This window comes from Diabrotica virgifera, chromosome 9, assembly GCF_917563875.1.
Source record: "Diabrotica virgifera virgifera chromosome 9, PGI_DIABVI_V3a".
NCBI classification, from domain to species: Eukaryota; Metazoa; Arthropoda; class Insecta; order Coleoptera; family Chrysomelidae; genus Diabrotica; species Diabrotica virgifera.
In genome coordinates, this window is record NC_065451.1 from 193,376,651 (window position 1) to 193,403,018 (window position 26,368).

Here is a 26,368-nt window from a genome sequence, read left to right on the forward strand (position 1 = left end):
AAAATCGGTTGAGGTGTGCAAATGAAATTTGGTGGGTTTTAAGACATAGTTGGTGAGCATATTTTGACATACAATTAAGAATTTTATATTCACCATTGGCGCGCGTACGGGTAATAGTCTAAAATTTTTGAACCAAAAAAAAGTACGCCACTGAGTTATTTCAAATTAAAAATTATTTTTTAATTCCCTGTTCAAATTTCTGACAAACAATCTACCTTCATGTTTGTTCATACGACGCATCGTTTTCATGCAAAACATAAAATATCTTAATGGTTACAAAGTATTCGAAATGTTTCTACACATTCATATAGAAACTTCGTCGGAAACTTTGTAAGCGTTAAGATGTTTTATTTTTGCATGAAAACGAACCGTCGCATGAAAAAAAGGGAGGATAGATTTTTTGTCACAAATTAAACGAGGAATTCAAGAAAGATTTTTATTTTTGAAATATTTCAGTGGCGTACCATTTTTATCTTTAAAAAATTTCAGACTATTACCCGTACGCGCGCCAATGGTAAATATAAAATTCTTAATTGTATGTCAAAACATGCGCAGTAACTATGTCTTAAAACCCACCAAATTTCATTTGCACACCTCAACCGCTTTTAGAGCAATAAATAAATCGTCAGTTTGTAAGCAAAATTTTAACACCCCGTATCTCGGAAACAAATGAAAATCGAATAACAACATATATGAGTTATTTTTTATTTTTTTTACGTATATTATACAGTCTTAAAGTTTGTTGCGTTCCTCACCAGTCACCCTGTATAAAACTAATAAATATTTTTGAAAAATTTAAACCCAGAATGAAAGACTACATTATTACTGAGACCGAAAGTCCCTGAAAACTTCTATGATGTTTGTTTTAATAAGTTACAGGGGTGAAAATAAAACAGAAAATTTGGTGTGATTTTTAATAATTGCAAACATTTAATTCAAAAGAAACTTTTTACTTATTTAAAGGGACTGTAGGCCCTCGGCAATAACGGTATCGTTGATTCTGCGTTTAAATTTTTTAAAAATACTCATTAGTTTTCTCAGGATTCGAAAAAAATGAATACGTTTAAAGCACATTGAAAATTTTGACAGGCGACATTTTGCGAATTTCTCCTTAAATTTTTTGCAACATTAATGAAGCACCCTGCATATTAAATTAAAAATATACATTTAAGTTAATAAACAATAATATTTTGTCATTTCAAAGTTTCCAAACAAATTTCATACAGGGTGTCTAAATAACAAGGAACCAAGTTATTCTTCAGAGAGAAAAAGTTATTCTTCATAAAAAGTTCTGCATTGTCTAGAACTCAGAATACAACCATTAAATATCAAATTTTATGAATCTTATACGAGGTATGTCAAAAAATATGAATTTCGGTCAAGAGCAAAGTAAGTTTAGTTTTCACAATATTAAAACGTTATTATGAAAATTTGTTCAGCATTAAAAACTATGTTTCTATATGCAATTACATCCTTTTCATTGAAATATATTGTGATCTAGAAAAACACTTTACTTTTGATCGAAACTCATATTTTTTTACATATTTATATCTCATATAAAATTAAAAAATTGATAGGATTTGATGGTTGCAACTTAGATTTTAGACCATGCAAAGCTTTTTAGAAAGAACTTTTTATCGTACATTAATTGTACTTTTCAACAACACCCTTTTCATTTATTAGAAATAATGTGATAAGTCTTTTATTATTAATAATTAGCCCTTTTCAGTTATTACAAATAATGTGATACCTCTTTTATTATTATTAATTAATTAATCAATAACAATAAAAGAGTTATCGGATTATTCGTAATAATTGAAAAGGGCGTTGGGTATCTGTAATTTGAGAAAAAAATTTCAATTAAAAGGATGTAATTGCATATTAAAACATAGTTTTTAATTAATTCCAAACAACTTTTCATAATAATAATTTTCGATATTGTGAAATATGAGGTACTCTTGATCGACATTCATATTTTTGATACTCATGAGATTGACACAATTTTATATTTGGTTCCATTTTAGTTTTTAGACTATGCAAAGCATTTTATGAAGAATAAATTTTTTCCTTAAAATTAATAATAAAAAAGTTTCCCCATATGGTTCCAAGTTACGCAGACACAATGTCATCATTATTTTCTTTTTTTTTTCAAAATAAATTGTAAATTGTGGATTTTATTAGAGGAAACCCGATTATAACTACATATTTAAAATGAATTATTATTATTCTATGCAATGATTATGGTACTTACCATTTTTACAATTAATTTAATTTCCACACCACTTAAAATAACAACAAATAAAAAAGATTGTCCAATATTTTTTACACGAAAACAAGACTTTAAAATCAGGGCAGAACAAACCCAACGGATATTGCAATAATAGTCGTAGGTAATTATTAACACTAATATAAAATACAATTTTAAACCTTTCACTGCAGGAGACCACCCGTTCACCAGTAACAGTAAATAATGATTGTGCCTGCCTAATAAACGCATAGACGAGAATGGAAAAGATACTCAAGTCAAATACATAATCATAATTCATAGAGTATTTGTCTACTTATGGGTAAATATCATAAATTCAAGTAAAAGATTCACTTTATACGAATAAACCTGCTTGATCCAGCAAGTTGTGTTTTTGTTGGAGTAAAACTGCTAAGTTGCGTTTTATGGGTGTTAATTTATGTTTCTACTCGTCAAGGAGTGTGATTTGATGTTTATTTCACTATTTTGAGTGTCGCTTTAGTTTTCAATATAAAATCGATTGGATGGTATGCCAAGCGTAATTCAATCTACTTCAAAGAAAAAAATTAGAAAGGAACAACAAAATGTAATATATTATTGACGGAGTAAGTTCAACATTTCAGGACGGGAATAATTATTTTTTCCGTAATAACACAATACTTCATTTTTGAGATTTTTCTAGCTGTTCATGAAATAATTAAAATTGTATATAAAAAATGATTATCTCATTTAAAATAAATATTTCTTATTTGCCAAACCATCGGTTTGGCGCCCCTTTGGGGTTACGCCCGCGTGCGCCGCACGCGTTGCACGCCCGGTTACGGGGGCCCTGCTCTCATAGATATTTTATCATTAGTTCGTGTTTTACATTATCCAATGGTTTCTCATAATCGATGAAAGAGAGAAACATCATTTTTTTGATCTAAACAATTTTGCATTAATATTTGCATATTAAAGATCGTCTCTCTCGTGCCAAGTCCACTTATTTAATGGACTTTACAGTCATTAAACTTTTATGTTTGATATATTAGACATGTTATGACTAGCTGACCTAGTCTAGACCATTAAAAAATGTGATAAACAAAAATGTAACGTTTACAAAGTATTTGGCTACAGCCTACCAAAATTGGGGGTAGAGGTTTTACCCTCTGAATAATATCAAATTTTAATTGTTTTTTGTGTTTATGTATTATGTGTTTGTGTATTAGATGTTAATGTAATGTGTGTTGTATTTGTATTATAAACTGCGCGTCATAGAAAACGGGCACCCTAAATAATGGATAATTTTTGAAGTTGCGTATCTCCTTATCCTGTTGTCCGATTTAAGTGATTTTTTGAATTTGTTATAGCCTTGTTCTTTGTCAATGTCCCTGTAGTAATATTTTTGCTGAACAGGTAAATTTTCATTGTATACTGGGTGTACGAATCAAACTGTGTTTTTTTCTCAAAGTTCGCAACATCCAGTGGAATATCCTAGCATTTATAAAATACTGAAATTAAAACTCAACTATAGCCTCAGGTTTTCTCAACATTTTGTTTTTTGATTCATTCGCTTATGTTGGATAATACAAAAGTTAGGTACTTTAACAATTAGCCATGTTCTTTTTCAGTACAGGGTGTTTCTAAACAAGTACGACAAACTTTAAGGGGTAATTCTGCATTAAAAAATAATGACAGTTTGCTTTATAATCATATGTCCGCAAATGCTTCGTTTGCGAGATACGGGATGTTGAATTTTTTCTTACAAACTGACGATTTATTTATTGCTTTAAAACCGGTTGAGATATGCAAATAAAATTTGGTGGGTTTTAAAACGTAGTTATTGCACATTTTTGACATACAATTAGGAAAGTCATATTCACCATTGGCGTGCATACGGGTGATATGATCGGTCATATTACCCATATGCACGCCAATAGTGAATATAAAATTTTTGATTGCAAGTCAAAAAAATTGCAATAACTATCTCTTAAAACCTGCCAAATTTCATTTGCGTATCTCAACCGTTTTAGGGCAATAAAATAAATCGTCAGTTTATAAAACAAATTTAACATCCCGTATCTCGTAAACGAATCATTTGCGGACATAAGTTGCAAACGGTCATTATTTTTTCATGCAGAATTACCCCTTAAAGTTTGTCGCACTTATTTACCAACAACCTATACTGATGAAGAACATGACTAGTTGTTAAAGTACATAACTTTTGTATTATCCAACATAAGAGAATGAATCAAAAAACAGAATGTATATAATTGTAGATGATGTGCCTCTGACTTTCTAGTAATCCGTTAATGTTGATATATTCTTGTTGCTGACTTCTTCTTTTACCATTGGCAACCAGAGCCTAGTATATTCTACTGATGACTTTGCTACACATTTTTTCATTAAGTAAGATCAGAGCTACTTCCTTGATATTTCTCTTTTTCATGTCTGTTTCTTTCGTGATGATGGATGCATCTTTCCATTGTACTCTGTGGTCATTGTCTCAGACATATCTGTGATTTGTCGAAGTTTCTGTTTTTGATGTATGTGTATGTTCTCATTTATCCTGACACTTAGTGGTGTCGCAGTTTCTCCCAAATGAAAATTGTTGCATTTATAGATGCAGTTCTTTGATCTCTCTTGTGTGTTGTTAGGTTTGGTTTTCGACAGAATCGATCGCAGCGTATTGTCTGTTTTGAGTATTGTTTTAATGTACTGGGTGTCCCAATAAGAATGGCCCTCGGCCATATCTCAGGAACCATTTATAGTACAACTTTGAGAAAAAAATATTTATGATAAAATTTGCCACGGGAAAAACCTGGAAATTATTTTCATTATTGCAGGTCCACCGCTAGAGGGCGTAATTGAATATTAAAAATTAAAAAATCAAAATTTTACAAAATTTACCTAATAAAGGGACACTGGAAATCCGATCATCGAATTCTTTATAAAATTCTGCGCATATTTGATTTAACAAGTTTAAGTGTACCTTTGCAAATAAGAGGTGGGGGTGAGTGGGAACCTTCTTATGAAAAAATGGCTGTAAGTTCAGTTCTGCTAAATCGAATTTTGCACACTTGGTCTTGTTGAAAACAGCTCTTTTTCGTTAATGTAAGTGTCTTATTTTCGAAATAGCCTAATAAGTAATATGCCATCTAGGAGGCGTTATTTAATTATTTTCAGAAATTTAGTGTTCTTTGGAAAATATTAAATACAAGTATGAATTCTTATTCCTGTATTACAAAATTAGACCAAATTAGAAACAGAATGCTGGAAACCGCATGTCGATACCGTTTTTCTATCTCGAGATATCATAAGAAATGTGTAAATTTTAAACATAACTGTTATTGTCACCGGTAAACGAAGTTAAGGAAAAGTAATGTGCTATGGAAAAAACAAATAAACATTTTCCAGATGTAAACGTATATTCGTATATAATTAATTAAAACAACAATAAGACAAACAACACTACAAAATATAACAAAGAAATATAAGCAACTACTTACTTAGTGACGGCCTAAAAGGTCAAATTGTTACTCATCAGTTTCGATGTAAGCATTTACTGTCAAGAGTACATTGTTAACTTAGATAACTGTTTTAGACTTTTATTTATGGGGACGCATTAAAGACCATGTTTTTGCCGCTAGGCCCACTATTCGAGAAAACATTATCTAGAGAATACGAAACGCCATTCAAAGCATTGCGAGAGCAGAAATTGAGCCTGCTGTTCAATCTACTCTTGAAAGAGTATGATTGCATCGAAAATGATGAGCAACAATTTGAACATTTATATAGGTCGTCACTAAGTAAGTGTGTTGTTTTAATTAATTATATACGTTTACATCTGGAAAATGTTTCTTTGTTTTTTCCACAGCACACTTATTTTTCTTATCTTCGTTTACAGGCGACATTAACAGTTGTTTAAAATTTACACGATTTTAAGATATCTCGAAATAGAAGAAAGGTATCGAGATGCAGTTTTCGGTATTATGTTGCTAATTTGGTCTAATTTTGTAATACAGGATTAAAAATGCATACTTGTATTTAATATAAATAATCCAAAGTCTCCAAAGAAAACTAGATTTCCGAAAATAATTAAATACCGCCTACTAGCTAGCATATTACTTATTAGGCTATGTCGAAAATAAGACTCTTACATTTACGAAAAAGAGCTGTTTTCAACAAAACCAAGTATGCAAAATTCGATTTAGCAGAACCGGACTTACAGGCATTTTTTCATAAGAAGGTTCCCACTCACCCCCACCTCTTATTTGAAAAGGTATACTTAAGCTTGTGAAATCAAATATGCGCAGAATTTTATAAAGAATACGATGATCGGATTTTCAGTGCTCCTTTATTAGGTAAATTTTGTAAAATTTTGATTTTTTAATTTTTTATATTCAATTACGCCCTCTAGCGGTGGACCTACAATTATGAAAATAATTTCCAGGCTTTTTCCGAGGCAACTTTTATTATAAATATTTTTTTCTCAAAGCTGTACTATAAACGGTTCCTGAGATATATGGCCGAGAGCCATTCTTATTGGGCCACCCGGTACTTATTTCCTATCATTTTTAATTTTTCTTATATGCTCTTTACAAATGGTGTTGTTGTCATATTTAAATCCCTTCTTGTGAGCGTTTCTGGATTGATTATGGTGTTTTGTTGTTTTCTTGTCTAATCATGTGAAATTTTTTGTCTATAAATGACAATTTTTATATCAATCAAACTGATATGCGCTTTGCCTACTGTATAGTTTTATGCATTAGTCATCGAACACTTAAGGTGTTTAAAATAAATATATTATATTAGTTATTTTTATTTTAGATCGAAAGAGAAAAAGCCGACCTTAGTGTACAAGTAATCCAATTATCAGAACGTCTAGAAGAAGCTGAGGGTGGTGCAGAAAGTCAGGTAAGTCTTATTACTTAATAATTTTTATATGTTGCGAAGAAGTACTGTCAAAAATGATGGCAGATATCAAAGGAGCTGTTTGGACCTGTACAATTTTCTAGACTGCGATCTCAAAGGACTTGTATTCTTTAAGAAAGCTTATTTTCTGTTTCGGAACTGTGGTGGTTATCTTTTAGGTTCTCAGAAGACCTATAACCAGTACTATGAAGTTACAGACAATGTGTTCATCCATTTACTCAATTTTTTGTCTCCTCCCACACAATTTGGAGTTTTCTTGTTGTCTGCTTGTTTTTTAGATAAAAGAAGAAGGTTTCATTTATTTCATAAATTTATATGAATTTCCTGTTTTGTCTTTTCTAAAGTTTATTTCCAAATCTATTCATTGTTTATTTATGTTTATATTCATTCGTTTTCAAATACCATTTTTTTTTCTCTAGTTCGTTTGGTATAAACTAGTTGACAAGATGGTGTGTGCTTTTGTGTCCCGTATACCATTCCCTAGCTACCTCTTTTCTTGATTTGCTGACGAGCCAATTTTGTATTTTTTTCTATTCATTGAGCAGGGCTCAACTCTCCGGGTCTTTTCAAAGTTTCCAATTGCCAAAAGAGAAATCCATGTTTGCGGGTTTCGTAGTAATGGTTTTTTCCGGAGATATATAAGTAGCCTGCAGCTCAACCCTTCTTCTTTATCCGGGCTTGTGACCGGCACTAGTAATTACTGAATCCTCCCAGCACTTGCCAAAGGCGGAGTTGTTTACTTTCTCTACTCCGTACACTAGTTTATTTGTTTCATTGAACCTTTGATAATATTGGTATTTCCGATTGTCTAAAAATAAAATGTTTATTGAAATGCTAATATAGTCTGGAAACACAGTAAATCAAATTTTACCAAACTTTTTTATTTTAGTTTGAAATTAACAAAAAACGTGACACAGAATTGCTGAAGCTTCGCAAACTATTAGAAGATGTACACATAGAGTCAGAAGAAACTGCTCTCATCCTCAAGAAGAAACATCAAGAAATCGTTGTCGACTTCCAAGAACAGATTGATTCCTTAGCTAAAGCAAAATCAAGGTAAGGTTATATTTTTATGAAAAAAATATTGTTTTTGCAAATGATGTAGATGTACTGTTAATTTTCATTTATCTGTTGGCTTAAAAATAAATCTAACAATAAAAAACTGAAAACGTTTGTTTTCTATACTTCCACAAAATTTATTATATCTAAGTGACTACAGCTGTTTCGGCGGAGTGCCTTTCTCAAGTAATATAGTTTACAATGTGTTTGCCTTTTTAATCTTCAACTGAAGAGGTTGAGGAGTGGGGAGCTGTTTGTCTCGAGTTGGTCATTCAGAATTATATCTGTATTTTTCAGTTTATTAATTTCCATAGATTCTAAAAAAGATAGCTTAAGGCCTTTATTTTGAATATGTAGAATTTTAAACTCTTCATTGAAAGAATGATTATGATCTAGAAGGTGAAGTGCGTATGTAGAAGTGTCTGTTTTTCTATTGTTGAATGCCCTTTTGTGTTCTGCTATCCGTTTGTCAAAAGTTCTGCCAGTTTGACCGATGTACGTTTTCGGACAGTCACCACAAGTTAGTTTGTACACACCACTCTGTAGTTGCTTTCTCTTTCGGCTTTTATTGTTCTTAATATATTTGCTTAAGTTGTTGTTAGTTCTGAAAGCTGGTGTTATTCCTTTCTTTTTTATGTATCTGGCTATTGTTGTTGTTATCTTGCCAGTATATGTGAGAGAGCAGAAGGTACTGGGTTCTTTCTGTGGTGGTGGATACACTAATTTCAGGGCTTTCTTATGGAGTTTTTGGTTTAAAATTTTGTTAACTGTTTGTTCGTTATAGCCGTTGTTTACTGCTATTTGTTTAATGATGTTTAGTTCTATTTCGAAGTTATTTTTTGTCATGGGAATTTCTGTCAGTCTATGTATCATGCTATGGTAGGCTGCTAATTTGTGTTGTGTAGGATGGGATGATGAATTGTGTATAGTTGTGTCAGTATGGGTAGGTTTATGATATATGGAGAACTCATGTTTGTTGTGTAGTCTGGAAATCGTTACATCTAGAAAGTTTATAGAGTTATTCTGTTCTGTTTCTACTGTAAACTCAATATTATTATGAAGTGAATTAATATATGATAGAAATTGGTCAAGTTGTCTGTTAGTTCCTGTAAAGCATACTAGTATATCATCCACGTATCTCCACCAATATAAGAACTGTTTAAATACGGGATGTTTAGAAATTGTTGTTTCAAGTTGGTTCATAAATATATCTGATAGCAATGGGCTTAGAGGATTACCCATAATAAGTCCTGCACTGTTGTTTGTGTATATTTGATTATTGAATTCAAAATAGTCTTGATTTATGCAAATTTCAAGAAGGTGTAAAATTTCAGATGCAATGATCGGATTTGTACTATTATGGTCTAAAAGATTCTTAACTAAAACAAAAGTTTCTGTAGGAGGAACACTAGGAAAAAGATTTTTTACGTCAAATGAAATTAGTCTGGAGTTTTTGGGCAATTGAAAATGTTGTATTTTATTAACTAGTTCTAGTGTATTTTTTACGGTGAATTTAGGTGAAAATTTAGTGTATTCTGTAATAATATCTGACAGTTTTTTTGAAATTTTATATGACGGAGCTGTATAAAAAGAAACTACAGGTCTTATTGGGTGGTCTGGTTTGTGTAGTTTAACAAAAGAGTATAATTTAGGAGGTTGTGGGTTCATAATATTAAGGTATTTCTGTTCTGTTGGATTTAGTATTGATTTTGAATTTTCAAAATTCAAATATAGATATAATATAGAATTAGATATAATAAATTTTGTGGAAGTATAGAAAACAAACGTTTTCAGTTTTTTATTGTTAGATAAAATGAACTTCCATCAAGTAACGGTCGAATCCATCAATTATTTAAAAATAAATGTTTACAGTGTGTTTCTTTTGGAAAGTAACATAAGTGAACTGAAAAAGGGGATCTCAAAAAACCCATACTTAATGCTTCATCAATAATAAAAATACTGTGAGTTTTATCTATTTTGCCAACTTTTTATTTGGTTCATAACTTTTTAACCACATTGTTTATTTTCTTTATATTTGGCACGCGATATATTATTTAAGGTGCCCAGTCGATTAATTTATTTATAATTATACGAAACCTAGGTTCGGATTTAAAAATATTAACGAAATATTTCGACCCAAAAACAACACCCTATACATTAAATTTTTTAAAAATGGATTCTGCATTTGAAAATATGATGAACAATTTTTAGTGGTATACTTTAAAATTTCCATAAAATGTTTTTTCTGGAAAATTTTGAATTTGAATTCGGAAATGCCAGAATTGCGAGAGTTCGAAGTAGAAAAAAAATAAATGGTATTAATTTTAATTTTATTAATACTATTATTTAATCTAAATTGGTGAAATGTCAATATTTCAGTGTTTTTTTATTATGTGCGACAATAATTCAAACAAATATTCATCTTTAATTAATGAATAAATAATAATAAAAAGTCCACAAAACTAAATACCTTTAATCAACTAAGTATCTGTAGTGGGTCTAGAATATAACGAGTAAATGGGATTTAATTGTTACTGCAATCCAACTCTTCCCTTTACTCCCCCAAAAAGAGAGAAACTCCTTATGAGCTTAACTGAATGTTTCAGTGTCAAAAATAATCAAGAAGCTATAAAATTTTTAATTTTAAGTCATCTTAAAAAAATCGTACTGCCGCAGAACAATGTTTCTGTTTTCTATTTTTATGGGAATTTTTCAAACGTACCAAACAGAAAATTTAAACTACTTTTTCCAAACAGTGGTGTGTAAATGCTAAATGGTAGGACTTTAGTTCTTGTATTTCCTACTGTCTGTGTATTGTTTGTTAAAAAAAGTCACTATGAAGGGCACCTTCGTGTGAAGCGTATGTCCATATCCAATCCTTTTTGTGCTGTCACCAATAGTGTTTTCAATAGAAAGGTTAGGAAATTAAGTGAATGAACGAAGTAGAAAATTTTCAGATATAGAAGTATAAAAGTTAACTGTTGTTTCTAATTCAACCAGTTAGCTGGCTAAATAGCTTTTAAACCTAACAAACAAGAGGTATATAACTATCTTATAAGTTGCGACAAGTTAAGCTATACTTTGAAGAAGTACTGAAGAAGTAAGGTAAGATGTACCACTATGTCTAAAGCGTGTATGACAAGTGTATCTTACCAGTGACTATGTACATACTTGAGACCATGGCCTTTACAAAGAAAACGTAAGAATAGCTCAGTACAACTCAAAGAGCGATGGAGAGAACCATCCTCGCGATCAGTTTAAGATCCCACGCTTAAGTAGGAGTAGATCGGGTATGTTGCTCAAGGTAACCTTAAACAATGAACGTAGAGAATAACAAACTAGAGACCCAGCGAGAACAGGAGAGGAGTAGACAGGTCGCAATAAAATAAAGGTAAACGGATAATATCAGACATATCGTGGCATGGATGAGAATTGCTAAGAGTAGACATCAATGGAAACAAAGAGAATAGGTCCATGTCCAGCAGTGGGCGAATATGGTCTGAACGAAGAAAAAGACGAATAAGAGCAACAAAACCGTCACTTTCATCTTTATCCCTGTTTGAAGTATCTAGTGTCGATGCTCACACTAGATCGGGGGGTCCGACGGCTTAATATTGTACCCTCCGAAGCACGGTGAACGGCTCGTGTCATTTTTAGACATGAAAATGTCGTTGTTGGTGCCGACATTCAAACTCATGCGCTCTGGCTTAGCCGCTGAAGCCAGTATCTTGCCGCTGAACTAAGACCGTCCACAGGAAAAGATCGATATATGGATGGACCAAAAATGTGACGACGATAGAAAGAATTAAAAATAGCCATAAAAAAAACTAAGAAAAATATGGAGATAAAGAAGATGTAATTTTGCTAGCGGTGTAGTATTATCAAATACCACGGCAATTATCTATAATTAATATCAACTTTTTAACCATAAAGTAAATTCAAGTGATGAAAGTTCAGCTATTTGCGTAAATTACATATAATGTACTTTGCAATTGGCAAACTTCAATCGCACTAGTTAGAGCATTTAAAAAAAAATTAAAGATTAGATAATAGCCAGGACAGGAGAGTGAGTTCGTTCCCCGCCGCCGCCGAATACTTACGGCAAGATATAAATAACTCTCCGCCGCTGTTCCTAGCCATATTTGTCCCGGATAAACACTTCGTTCTGTATATGCCTTGGACGAGGACGTTTTGATTAATACTTTTTTTGCTAACCAAAACCTATTTCTAGTACTAGAACAAAAAAATATATAAATAATGGTATTTTTGATCCACTTTTATTTTGGTTCTAAACAAAAATAGAAATAATGTTTAATACCCAATCAGAAATTTGGTAGAGAGAAAAAAATAGAATAGGAAAAATGGGATCAGAATTATATCTATTACCTAAAAAATTAAAAGACTGTAACTGTCGTTTGAAAACACATATTGCATGCTGCTCTGTTATTTTCTGTAATCTTTCTAATATATTATTTTTATCAGCTTTTTGTTTGTTTCTTTTATTTCGGGTCTTCTTTTACTTTTGTCACAGTTAATTGTATCTCTCAAACTTGTGTGTCATTTTTTATTAATTTTTCGTAGTCTTAATTTTTTATATATGCTTATCTGCTTGACTAGTGTTCTGTTTATTTTAGTTCATGTCTTCGGTGTTTGTTTTGTTGTCTACTACCGTTTGAACAACCTCCTTGTTGTCCTTGTTCTTATTCTATTTCCGTACCTACCTACATACTGTTATGCTCTGTATTTTCTCTCTGTTATGAGATTGATCAGCATATTCTTATTTTGATTAATTAATTAATTATTTTAATTACTACTTATGGAAAACAAAACCAAAATAAAATAAAACTTTTCAATAAAATTTATTCTTAGGACTAATTTATTTCAACGTATTACCTTTGGTTTGTGGCTTCTAATATCTCTAGTTGGGTACCCCGTCAAAAAGCTCCGACAAAATAGTCCCGACATAATATCCCGCACACAAAATAGCTCCGACCAAATAGCCTGCAGACAAAATGGTCGCGAATAATAGCCCGCCGACAAAATAGCCCCGACAAAAAAGCTCCCTTCAGAATTCATCATGAAATAATTCCTTAAAAATACATTTTTTCGGAAATGGTAATTATCCTCTATTCAGATGTTTATCTTAACCACATTAAATAAAAATTGTCTTTTCAGAGAACTCGAGTCCTGTCTTTCCTGCGTCTTGGAAGTTTGAACATTTAAGTTAAGCGAAAATCAATGTTAATTTATAATATAAACATTTTTTTCTGTTTTCGGGCAACAGTAAAATGCATTTTAAATTAAATAAATTAAATACATTCTTCCTTTCTGTCAAATAATTTAAAGTAAAAAAAAAGTTTTTGGACACGTTGTATAAATAATTATGTAATTGTTTATAAGAGGCTGTTTTAGCCGGGGCTATTTTAGCCGGGGCTGTTTTGACCGGGGCTATTTTGTGTGCGATCTATTTTGTCGGGGCTATTTTGTTTGCTAATAAATTTTGTCGAGGCTATTTTGTGTTGGGGCTATTTTGACGGGGCTTTTTTGACGGGGCTGTTTTGACCGGGCTATTTTGACGGGTCACGCTCTAGTTGCTTACTTCATGCAGGACAAAACAGGGAAAATAAATATACTCAATGTCATGTAAATTATATAAATATTATTTATTTATCCAATATACCATAAATATAAGATTTAAATGTATGCTAAAACTCAATTTTGTTGCAACTATTTCTTATCTAATAAATTAATCTTTAATTCTACTATCTCCTTTTTTAACAAATTTTTCATTTAAATAATTCATTAGACTGATCTTTAAAAAAACAAAATTTACTTTTCACCTTTTGAATAGATTACTTATTTCTTCTATGAATTTATGAATGACTAAATTATGCTATAGAACTGTTCAATAAAAAATAAACAAATATGGTATGTGATATAAAACAACTCTCTCCGTTTCACAAATAATCTGACTAGCCTTTTTTTCTCTTCTTTACTTCTCATGGATTGTGTAGTGCTCGATTCTCCCACACGTGCTCCTAGGATGCTGCTAACAATCCTTCTCGTCCAAACTGCTTCACAAACAAACAACAGCCCTGGCTCGAAATCTCTCCTCAGTTTTCTCTCTGCTCGATATCTTGTGCAAATTGATACCAACCGGCTACTCGTTCCAGACAGAAACAGGAATCTCTTCGGACACAAGGAGATTTAACTTCTCAACTCCATCAACGATTTCGTTTCAACACGATTCTGCTTACACGGCCGCCAACTTCACCACTTTACACCGACTTCTTACTTTTCAAAAAACTGGACTGCTCTCTCCAGATGCTCATTACACAGTGAAACTTTTTTTCTCCTCAAAACCAGATTCAAATACTCTATTTTCCCTCCAACCGCCTCTCTCGCCAATCACAAAACATCCTCTCTACACATTACATCTCTATATCTTCCACTTCTTAACTTAACTTTTCCATTTTGTCAAATTCCAGGAGATACCAAAATTACTTTTGTGTTTCTATATGCTATAAAAAATAACCGATATTCTAAAACTCAACAATTGTGTTTACCGTCTTTCCTTCTAAGAAGCATTTATAAACGTCCTATTGTTCCCTTCAAAGCGAATACATGTACTTTCTAATCCGACCGTATTAATTGTATAAGTCCGTTCATAGAATCATTAATATTGAACGATTTTTACTTTCCACGAAACACTGCTTATGAGTAACTAATAATATTTACAATTTTTGGCCATATAAAGGGCGATGAAAATCTATGATCTAGTGGTCTTTGACATAAATTAATTTTCTAAATTTTTCCCATAAAAATTATATAACAATACATATAGCATATTTTTCCAAAAAAAGAGAAAACAATTCACTGCCTTTCTGGATACATCAAAATAACAAAACACCACAAACAATCCAGAAACCTAACAATACATAAGAGAGACCAAAGAAAAGAGAGATCATATAACTGTATCTACAAAATACCTTGTGAATGCAACAATTTCTACGTGAGACACTAAGTGTCAGGATTCACGTACAAACAGTGACTTCGACAAGTCACATATATGCAAACATTCCTAATACAATGAACATATAGAGTACAATGAATATATGTATCAATAATCATGAAAGAATCAGACATGACATGACAGAGGAAAAAATCAAAGTAGCAGCCCTCATCCTCTCCAATGAACAAAAATGTGTAGCAAAAGCAAACCCACCAGCAGAATGCAGAAGGTTTTAGTTGCCAATTTTGGAGAGACATAACCTCTTCGACAACTTGGCGGTTAACACTTTTTTTAACGCGTGGAAATCGAAACTTCAAATTTTTATTTAAAAATGTAATTTTTGTTGCGATCGATTGTCGTTTACTCCCATTTAAACACTGAGAAGGACTTTTTTTCAAACGAAATATAGATTGAAAAGAGTGCCAGGCATAGATGTGTCCTGTCTCTTACTGTGTTCAATGTAACTTAGAAGAAATTATCCAGGAAGCAGTAGAAAAACTAATTACGGAATAAAAATAAAAATGGCAAATCAATAATATACGGCTTGTAGACGACACTACTCTAATAGAGGAAAGACTTGAGTTTTTACAACTGATGATTGCCAGGTTGATAGAATTCAGTGAAGAAAATTGATTGTTCCTAAATACAAAAAAGACTCAACATATGATGATTACCAAGGATTGCCAAAGATTGGACAAGAGAAAGATGTTTCAGACAGATTGGAAGCCTTCGCATTAGGACATACGGAATAATATTGCGAATAATTTAAGTGGATAAAGTTATGAACGTGGAAGTGTTAAGAAGAGTGCAATATTTACAAGAATTGCAATATTTGGAACATATCATGAGAAGCGAGAGTTCAAACTTGCTGCAATTAATAATACAAAGAAGAATGCACGCATGGTAGAAGCAGTCGTGGAAGAAGTCGCATTTAATGGTTGAACAATTTGAGAGCTTGGTTTAACTGAAAATCTGCTGATCTCTTTAGAGCAGCGGCTTAGAAAGTGCGATTTGCTACGATCATTGACCAGGTTGATATTTGATATTTGCCACAGATAGCCACATTTGAGATGAGGCTATATAGGAGAATATTTAAAATCCCGTGTACTGTCCGAGTCACAAAATAGGAGGTCCTCAGAAGAATGTAGAAGAACTGAGATGTACTTCTTCTTTAAGTACCGTGCCCAAATTTTTAGGCGTGGCGTGGGTAGCTTCCATAACAATTTTCCGATATCGTTCTCGATCTTGTGCGGCATGTAACAATTTATCTGCTGATAAGCCAGTCCATTGACGAAGGTTTCGGAGCCATGAATATTTCGTCCGACCAATTCCTCTTTTTCCGTCGATCTTTCCATTGAGTATTAACTGCAGCATCCTGTATCTGCTACCTCTCATTATATGCCCCAGATATTCAAGTTTTCTCTTTTTTATCATCTTGGTTAAATCACCTTCCCCTTGACCTACTCCGTTTAAGACTTCTCTGTTTGAAATGCGTTGAACCCAAGATATTCTGAACATTCTACGATACGACCACATCTGAAAGGCTTCTAATTTATTCATCATGTTCACCTTCATGATCCAGGTTTCACATCCATATAGTAATACAGGATACACATAACATTTTAGGAACTTGATTCTGAGAGTTGCTCAGAATAGATAAGTTTCATAAATGCTCCTCTTGCAATTTCTATACGAGTTTTAATTTCTTTATCCGGATTTGGTGTCTCGTTTATCCAACATCCTAGGTATTTAAAATGGTTAACTTTTGTTATTGGTTCATCACTGACAATTAGTTGCATAGGGCCGACGTCTTGTTTACTAACCACAAGTAACTTTGTCTTTGTTGCATTTATGTTAAGTCCGTTATTGGAGCATTCTCTAGTGACTCGATCTATAAGGAACTGAAGATCTTCGATATTTTCAGCCATGATCGCGGTGTCGTCTGCAAATCTGATGTTGTTAATAGTTTCTTCCCCGATTCGAACTCCACATTGTCCTTCCAAGGCTTCATTTAAAATCATTTCTGAGTATACGTTAAACAAAGTTGGGGATAACAGACAACCCTGTCTGACACCTCTTTAAATGCAAATTTTGTCTGTTTCTTTGCCGTCTACCAGAATAGAAGCTTCTTGATTCCAATATAGATGTTGTAAAAGTCTCAGATCTTTATCATCTATTCCAATCATTTCTAGATATTCAAACAACTTATCATGTTGAACTCTATCAAACGCCTTCTCAAAATCTATAAAGCAGACGTAAATTGGTTTCTGTACTTGCCATGATCGTTGAAGTAATGTTAACATTGAGAACAAAGCTTCCCTTGTTCCCAATCCTTCCCTGAAACCGAATTGTTTGTTTCCCATTGTCTCTTCACATTTCTGCTTGATTCTATTAAGAATTATCTTAAGAAGTAGCTTGAGAGAGTGGCTCATGAGACTAATTAGTCTAAAGTCTTTACATAATGATGTATTAGGTTTTTTTGGGAGTGGAGTAAATGTAGACTCTAACCATATCTGTGGCATCATTCCAGTCTCGTATATATGGTTATAAATGTTTGTTAGTTGTGAGACATTGTCGTCATCCAGAAGTTTGAGCCAGTTTGATGGTATTTGGTCAGGGCCTGGAGATTTCCCATTTTTGCTCTGTTTGATGGCTTTCTCTACTTCCGCTTTTAAAATACTAGGACCAGTATTCGTAAACTTTGTGGTGATAAGTGGTGGCCTCGTATCCAGGAAGAGCTCTTTAATATAGTTAGTCCATTCTTCCTTTTTTTCATCCGAGTCGAGAATTATTTTACCTTTGGAGCTTCTCATAAAGTGAGGAGTTCTTTTTCTCTGAGTGTAGGTAATTTCTTTAAGCATTTATGTATATTAAACTCGTTATGTTTTCTTTGTAGTTCTTCCATTTCACGACATCTTTGTTCCATCCAGTCCTCTTTTGCTCGCTTAACCTCGTATCTTATTTGTCGATATATCTCTCTATATCGAATCTCGTCTTTGTTTTTCCAATTTCTTCTTTGTTGAATAAGGTCTAGTATTTTTTCGGTCATCCAATCCTTTTTCTTTATTGGGTCTTTTTCTGGTGTCAAAATTTCGTTTGCTATGGTGACCAGTGACCATGGCGGAATTCATGATATCTAGATTTTGACCGAGATTTTCTTGTTCAGATCTCTCTAACTGGTTTTTAATCTCACGATTTATCTTATTTCCGAACTCATCTGCTATTACGGCATTTCTTAGAAGTCGAGTATAAGGTTTCTTCTGCGTTGTGGGGGCTTTTATTTTTTTTTTTTAGTTTTAATTTGAATCTAGCACAGAGCAGATTATGGTTAGTTGCTGCGTCTGCACTTAAGTATGTTTTTGCAGATGTAATACTGTTTCTAAACCTTCTATTAATGATAATGTAGTCAATTTGATTTCTGACTATCTTTCCCTCTTGATCAGCTGGAGATTTCCAGGTATATAGTCGTCTTTTAGGTTGCTGAAACAAAGTATTTGCTATAATGCATTTCTCTTCTTGGCAGAACTGTATCAGTCTTTGCCCTCTTTCGTTCCTTTCTCCAAGTCCATACTTTCCGGTTATATCTTGTGTGATTTCGGTATAAGAGAGGTACTGACCACCATCAAATCTCGAAAGTTAGTACCCTTTCAGACTAAGACACTGGTGTCTGACACCGGTGTCCGCCACCGATGATCAATTGCAGTAAAGCATTGTTGAGCCATTAAAATCAGCCAGACACTCAAAGTGGCTCGTCTGTAGTCGTTCATTTAAAACAATGCTTTGCTGCAATTGAACACCGGTGGCAGACACCAAGTGCCTTAGTCTGAAAGGATACATACAGTACTTTGGACACATTATGCGAAACTAATCCAGATATGCCCTTCTACAAGCCATCCAAGGACGGCAAAGAAAAATATTTGGAAAACGGGGTCCAGGAAAAAGAAAAACATCCTGGTTGAAGAACCTCAGAACCTGGTTCAATACAACATCTGTGCAACTGTTCCGCGTTGCGGAGGGTAAGGTAAAGATTGACATGATAATCGCCAACATTCGTCGCGGATAGGCACATCAAGAAGAAGAAGAATTGACAATTCTCCTTAGGGGAAATTGCCAAGAAGACAAAGTGAAGCTACACGCTCTATCTAAGAAATAGTGGAAATGCCATTCAGAACCTCAATGTCATTCCAACAATGTCAAGTAAAAATAATTGATTATTTTGCTCGTCAAAGCACACTATATTGAGTTAATTTTATCAGTATCATTAGAGAAAATAGGATTTGCAGCATTTTTATCTTCGTGTATAGTATTGATAGGTATCTGAGGTTTCCAACTATATAATAATTGAAAATAAAATGCCATAATAAAATTGCTGCGGTAACAACTATTTCTCATTTTTGCAAGATTGCATAAATATGTTCATTATTCTTGGCCTACATATGTCATCTAAGATTACGTAGATTGATAAAAACACAAGATAACAGAAGGTCAACTCTGCGTTAAGTAAACCTCAGTAGAAAGAGTTATGTAGTACAACTACCTCGGCATCATAACGAATCAAAAATAGACCAACATCCAGGAGATAAGAGTGCACATCGGAAAAGCTAGATCTACCTTTAACCGAATGGGAGCTTTTTTTAAGAGCCAAATCCTCTCTCTTCTCTGTAATTTTTTAAGTTTTGAATCATGAACGCTGAATGAAGATATGTGCAGGAAATTAGAAACACTTGATAAGTAGCTATGGGCTTAAGATTCCGTGGACTGACTGAGTTACAAATGAAAAGGCCCTCAGAAAATGAAGAAGGACGTAAAAGTACTGACAACTAGCAAACCTCGAATGTTACAATACTTTGAATACATTAGGTATGTTAAATGAATCCAGATATTTCAAACAAACCATCTTTCAAGGAAAGGTATGTAGGTATTAGAAAATCGAGATCCAAGAAGAAGAAGAACATTCTGGTTAAAAAAACTTAGAATCTGGTTTAACACAACATGTGTGCAGCTTTTACGTGCAGCTGCATATAAGATAAAAATTGCTACGATGATCGCCAATATTGGTCACGTATAGGCACATCAAGGAGAAGATATAAGATTTTGAACATTTCCATTAAGTTCAGATTTACATTGTTTTAAGTCCATTGACATGTATATAATAATAATATCGTATGGCATTTTTGCCAGGGAGATCCTTTCGGACAGTTCCGGCGCCATTTACATCTTTAACCCTGTTTCAAGTAGCTAGTGCCGATGTACACTAGCCCAGGGGGACCGACGGTTTTACGTGCTCTCCGAGGCACGGTGAGACGGCTCGTGTCATTATTGGAAATGAAAATGGTTTGTCTTTGGCAGGGCTCGAACTCACGTGCACTGGCTTACGAGGCCAGCGAATATGCCGTTACTCCACGGCCGCTTACCATTGACAGTTAATATCTGTTCTTAGCATTACAATAAATTATAATAATATCTATTTTCAGCTTTAGAATTTATTATAGAAGTTGTCAACGATTCACGTCTACACTAAAACGTAATCCACCTCTCAAAATAAGTTTTACCTGTCGTATAAATTGAACAAACTGTATTATTTTACCAGACACCTAAATTTTTCACGTAGGTACGATATTCAGACGAAAATACATTTTCCACAAACACACAGGTTCCCGAATATCTCATAAACATTCCCCGATGTATTTTTAACCGTAGAAATATGTATGTGCTCCAAATTCTTTGGAATATGTTCGTTTTGAACATATATTTATAGTTTTAGGACCCTTAGCTACAGTGCAAACTTTCTGTTTTGCTGGCGTTTGGAGTAAACAGAGTTAATTGTAGTTGGCAATGATTGACGACAATTACCTCCGACTAATTTTTTTTGGCAAAGTTAATGAGGGGTATTGATTTAGGTCAATAAAATTAGAGATGCGAAAGTGGGGAAATGTGCTACTGATCTTTCGTTACTAATTTATAATTGCCAATTTCAATAACATGATTTACTCATTATAGACCAGCACAATTAGCACCAAAAACACCGGAATAAATCGATTTTTAAATACAGCACCTAGAGAAATACAACTTTTTATATTGTGTTTACGATGATGTCAGGAAAAAAGTCTACTATAAAAATCGGTGGAAATGTGTAATTACATTTTAAAGTGCATACAATGCATCCAAAAGTGCATAAACATATCAAAATAAGCATATTAAGGGCCAGATTTTGTTACTCGGGGGTTTATGGGGTAGCTGAACACGACTACGATATCAGAACTGACTCCTCGGAGCACCTGGTGCTCAGGGTCACTGCTAAGGCATGCCGTCTGAAGTAGTGATGTTACTTAGTTACTTTCGAGTATTCGTTACAAATCGTTACTTTTGTATAAAGTAATCATTTACAGTATTCGTTACTTTGATTACTTTGATTGCTTTTGTTACTTTTGCATTTTAGTACCGGTAATCATATCGAGAATCGCATGTCTCAGTACATATTTTGTATTATTATTAGTAGGATACTTTGATTACTATCATTACTTTTGTATTTGAGTACCGGTAATCATATTGAGAATCGGAATTTCTCAGTATTTCGTATAAGATCCGATATAAGAACGACCTTCACGGATCTATTTAATGGATAGAAATTAAATGATATGCAATCTATTATGTTAAAAATTATTAAAAACAAGGGGTGCCCGACATAATTTTACTAATTTTTTGGCCAGGGCAGATATTATTTTAGATTTTTGGGTCGTAACAATAAAATACACATAGACCAAGACATTTAGGAAAAAATAAATGATTTTTAGGGAAATAGTGAAACAAAAAAAACTTTTCAATAGAAAAATGGGTGGAAATGCATAATTGCAGTAGGTACTTATAAAATGCATCCAAAAGTACACAAACATGTCAAAATCAGTATATTAAGGGCCAGATTTTGTTATTCTGGTGTTTTTGGGATCACTGAACACGACTACTCAATCAGAACCATCCTCCGAAGCACCTGGTGTCCAGGGTTACTGCTAAGGTACAGCTGGTTCCTAAAAAAACTGATACGACTCTTAGTAAGATTTGATCATTTTGAGCAGTGTATGATTGGTCTGACAGTATATTATATTTATTATGACTTATGACAGACAAATAATAAAATAAACAAACAAACAGCCATTTTTTGAGGTTGAACAGAATAAGTTATCGGGTATAATATCACAAGAGAGTGAGAATAAATTGACAATAATGCGACAGTTTTTCGAAAATTTGTTGTCTGGCAATAGAGACGAGAGCCCGTAGGGCTCGAGTAGCTATTGCCAAAAGACAACAAATTTGAGAAAAAATGAAGCAATATTTTCTTATTTATTCTTACTGTCTTAATACTTACATATAAAATTCAGGTCTTTATATAAAAAGTGACCTTCATCCCAATTAATGTGACACACATTTTTCAAGTTGTCAAAGTGAAAAGCACAGTTTAGCAAATATTTAGATGCAGATATTAATAAAATATTAGTTAATTTATTTATAAATACAGTTTTATTCATGAAACAATCTTACCGAAGTAAATCGAGCGCTTAAATTTGCATATTTGTGTTTTCCTCGTGACAATTTGACATTAGATACAGAACTAAAAGTATATTACGTATATTTTCTTAAATGTGACAGTTGTCAGAACTAGGAAACTGGTTGCCATTAAACAGAAACAATGTACTTAAAAAAATCTCACTGTAATTTTCTACAGTAGAAAATTACCGATGAAATAATAATCTGATTGGACAGAATTAAACACGTGATCAAAAATCTTACTATACGATTGGAAGTTAAAATCATTAAAAAATAATCTGACAAATTTTAAGATTTGGCAGTGACAGTGACAGCATGTAAAAAATAATTATTTATTCTTCAAAATACACTGCTCAATTTTCTACAAAATACGCTTTAAGAGTCGTATCAGTTTTTTTTTGGAACCAGCTGTACGTCATCTATAGTTTTGAGGGTTTTGGCACTTAATTTTAACATGTTTATGCATTTTTCGATGCGTTTTATATACTTTAAAATGTAATAATGCATTTTCACTCATTCTTTTATTGTAGACTTTTTTCCAGACGTCCTCCTAATCCTAAATACAATGAAAAAATTGCAAGTCCCTATGTACCTACTATATTTAAAAATAGATTTATTCCTGTTTTTAGTGTTAAATACCCTGGTCTAATAAAAACAATGCCATACCTACATGTAAAATTAAATGACCATAGTCTCGAAATATTATCATTTCTACATTTTTCCGGTCAATCTAAGCTATTTTTTTTAGGCCTGATAAAGATAGTGTGTATTTATTATTAAAATCTAATGTGTTGCATTTTTATTTTCAAAGGAACCAACATCTGTAAAATTCTGTGAATTATCTACCTCGACAAATCGTATAGACATCTGTTTCTGGGTGCATGCTTTTTGTTAAGTGATATACCTCCCTCTGTTTCAGCTACTTTTCAGCGCCCTGTAATCCTGTAAAACTCTTCATAGCCTTCGTCCTTTATAGATAAAATTTTAGTTAACTGTCCTGATACCGAACACTCGTGTAATACCGGTCCGATTCCCATATCAACCGATTGTAGATACAATACTCAAATAGGTACTAGCTCTGATACGATTGGTATGAAGTAGAAGTAACGAAATAATCAGAGTAATCAAAGTAACGATTTGCCTCTCTGTATAGTAATCGTTACTTTCGGTATTCGTAAGTAACGAGTACTTTGTAACGAATAGATACTTTTTCAACATCTCTAGTCTGAAGGTTCAAGGATTATCGGCACTAAATTGATGCAAACAGGGCCCGGATTACGTACACTCGATACGCATCGTATCCGCCATGTTTTCCCATAAGGCGCTACAGTAAAACATGGCGGATACGATGCGTATCGAGTGTACGTAATCCGGGCCCTGATTACTTGGAAATTTTAGGTGTCACTGAACACGAATACGCCATCAGAACCGACACCCGGAGCACCTAGTGCCCAGTGTCACTGCGAAGGCACGTCACCTTCAGTTTTGGCAGGTCAGTTCAGGAAGTTTTGAAGGTTGTCGGCATTAAATTGATACAAATAGATTACTCGAGCGGTTTTTTCGGTTGCTGAAAACGAATACGACATCAGAACCGACACCCGGTGCACCTAGTGTCTAGGGTCTGGTCATCTTCTGGAATTTCGAGTGATTTCGGCACTAAATTGATGCAAACAGATTACACGAGGGGTTTTTGGGGTTACTGATTACGAATACGCCATCACAACTGACCACCAGGTGCCCACGGTCACTGCTAAAGCACGTTATCTTCTGGTATTTCGAAGGTTTTCGGCCTTAAATGCATGTACATATATTACTAGTCAGTTTTTTTCTAAGACTTCTGGAGTTTGGAGGGTTTTTGGGCACCAGGTGTACCGGGGTAGGTTCTGATGCTTTTGTTAAGCGACCCCGAAAACCCCCGAGTAATCTGTTTGCATCAATTTAATGCCGAAACCCCTCGAAACTTCAGATGCCGTGCCTTAGCAGTGAACCTGGGCACCAGGTGCTCCGGTGGTCGGATCTGATGACGTATTCGGCTTCAGCGACCCCAAAACGCCCGACTAACAAAATCTGGCCCTTAATACACTTACTTTGACATGTTTATGCACTTTTGGATGCATTTTATGCACTTTAAAATGCAAGACTTTTTTCCTTACATCATCCTGAACACAATACAAAAAGTTGTAAGTCTCTAGGGCTGTATTTAAAAATAAGCATAATTCATATAGAGGGCCACAAATATACTCAGACCACTGTTTAGTGGGAATCATTAAAATGAAACAGGCTGAAACGAAACCCCCAATTATTACCCCAATCATCCAAGCAAGATAGCCATCGCTACAGCCTTAGCTTAGCTCAGTCTCTCAGATGTGTGGTCGTCTTGTCCTAATCTTAGATATGAACTATGAAAATTTAGAATAAAAGCAAACAAAACAGTATTTTTAACTAATCATGTTTATTGTTCAATAAAGATATAATAAAAATGTGACTTATTAAATGCATTAACAAATATATTCAAATTCTTGCCAAAATCTAACAATTTGTAGATTATACTTATGCATGGCTTGTGGTGTTGGTTCGATGGTAACTTCTTGATGTCGAATGGTACTGCTGTTGGTTCTGCAACTGGCTCTGGTATTGTAGATGTTCAGGGCCACCAGGTCTACAGGTGTTGGTCGTTGCAGTCTGGATGCTTTGGTTGCAGTCTAGATTTCATGTTCCTCGTTCTTGTATCGTCGGCGATTGAGGATTGTTGAAGCTCCCGGAGGGAGGACGGTGATCTTTTATTCCAAAAAACCCAAGAAAAAGATCGTCTAGAAACAAAATATTTTAATTTTGAATCTTCTTTGCCTTTTATGACATTACCACCGCTATTTTGAGGATTGAAATGACAGCGTGAATTGTAGGAAGTTAGGCATGTTCCATATTAAAACATATACTCATAGAGTAAGAATATACGGGGTACGTTCAGTATGATGATTTAGATTTTAGATGAAAAGAGATATAGTAAATAGAATATGATAAAAGAGGATAATAAAAGAGGGCGCCAAACAAGTTTTTAACGAAAAAGCAAGTTAAAACGAATAGAAGATAATTATTAATGAAATATTAAAGAAAATAAAGTAAAATAATTATTTAAAAATAAAATATCAAAGATGTGACGTTTGTAACGTTACAAGGCAATACCTACAAATAGAAAAAAAAACAGGGAAAACTGTAAAATAAACAAACTAGTCAGATTACAACCGTAAAAAGAGAAAATGAAATACGAGTTGGCACTCAACAAGAAATTATGACAGAAAATGACAATGCAGAACAAACATGGAGCATAATAAAAAATATTGTAATAGCAGATGACACTCAAACCACAAAATAGTTGGCAGGAAATTGTTGCATGAAATGTTACTTAACTTATTACTTACTAAAACAATAGTATAAGGGTGATTTCATTTCAAATCACTCAATTTTGGATCAAAAAAATTTTTGGATCTCCGATTTGTCGGAAAATTGGTGTATAGCATTTTCGGAATCTAAAAATAAGATATTTAAGGTCGAATTGTCTTCTTCTTCTTTTTTGTCTCAAAATGCTATTTTAAGCG

General features: G+C 33.4%; 1 protein-coding gene across 1 annotated transcript in view; it reads left to right on the top strand.

The window, feature by feature from the left end:
* LOC126892925 (paramyosin, long form-like) overlaps window positions 1-26,368 on the top strand; it is a 105,812-nt gene that overhangs the window by 25,661 nt on the left and 53,783 nt on the right. The window contains exons 3-4 of the mRNA XM_050662841.1: window positions 7,055-7,141; window positions 8,049-8,215. Coding sequence (XP_050518798.1) covers window positions 7,055-7,141; window positions 8,049-8,215 — 254 coding nt within the window. The remainder of the gene's footprint in view (window positions 1-7,054; window positions 7,142-8,048; window positions 8,216-26,368) is intronic.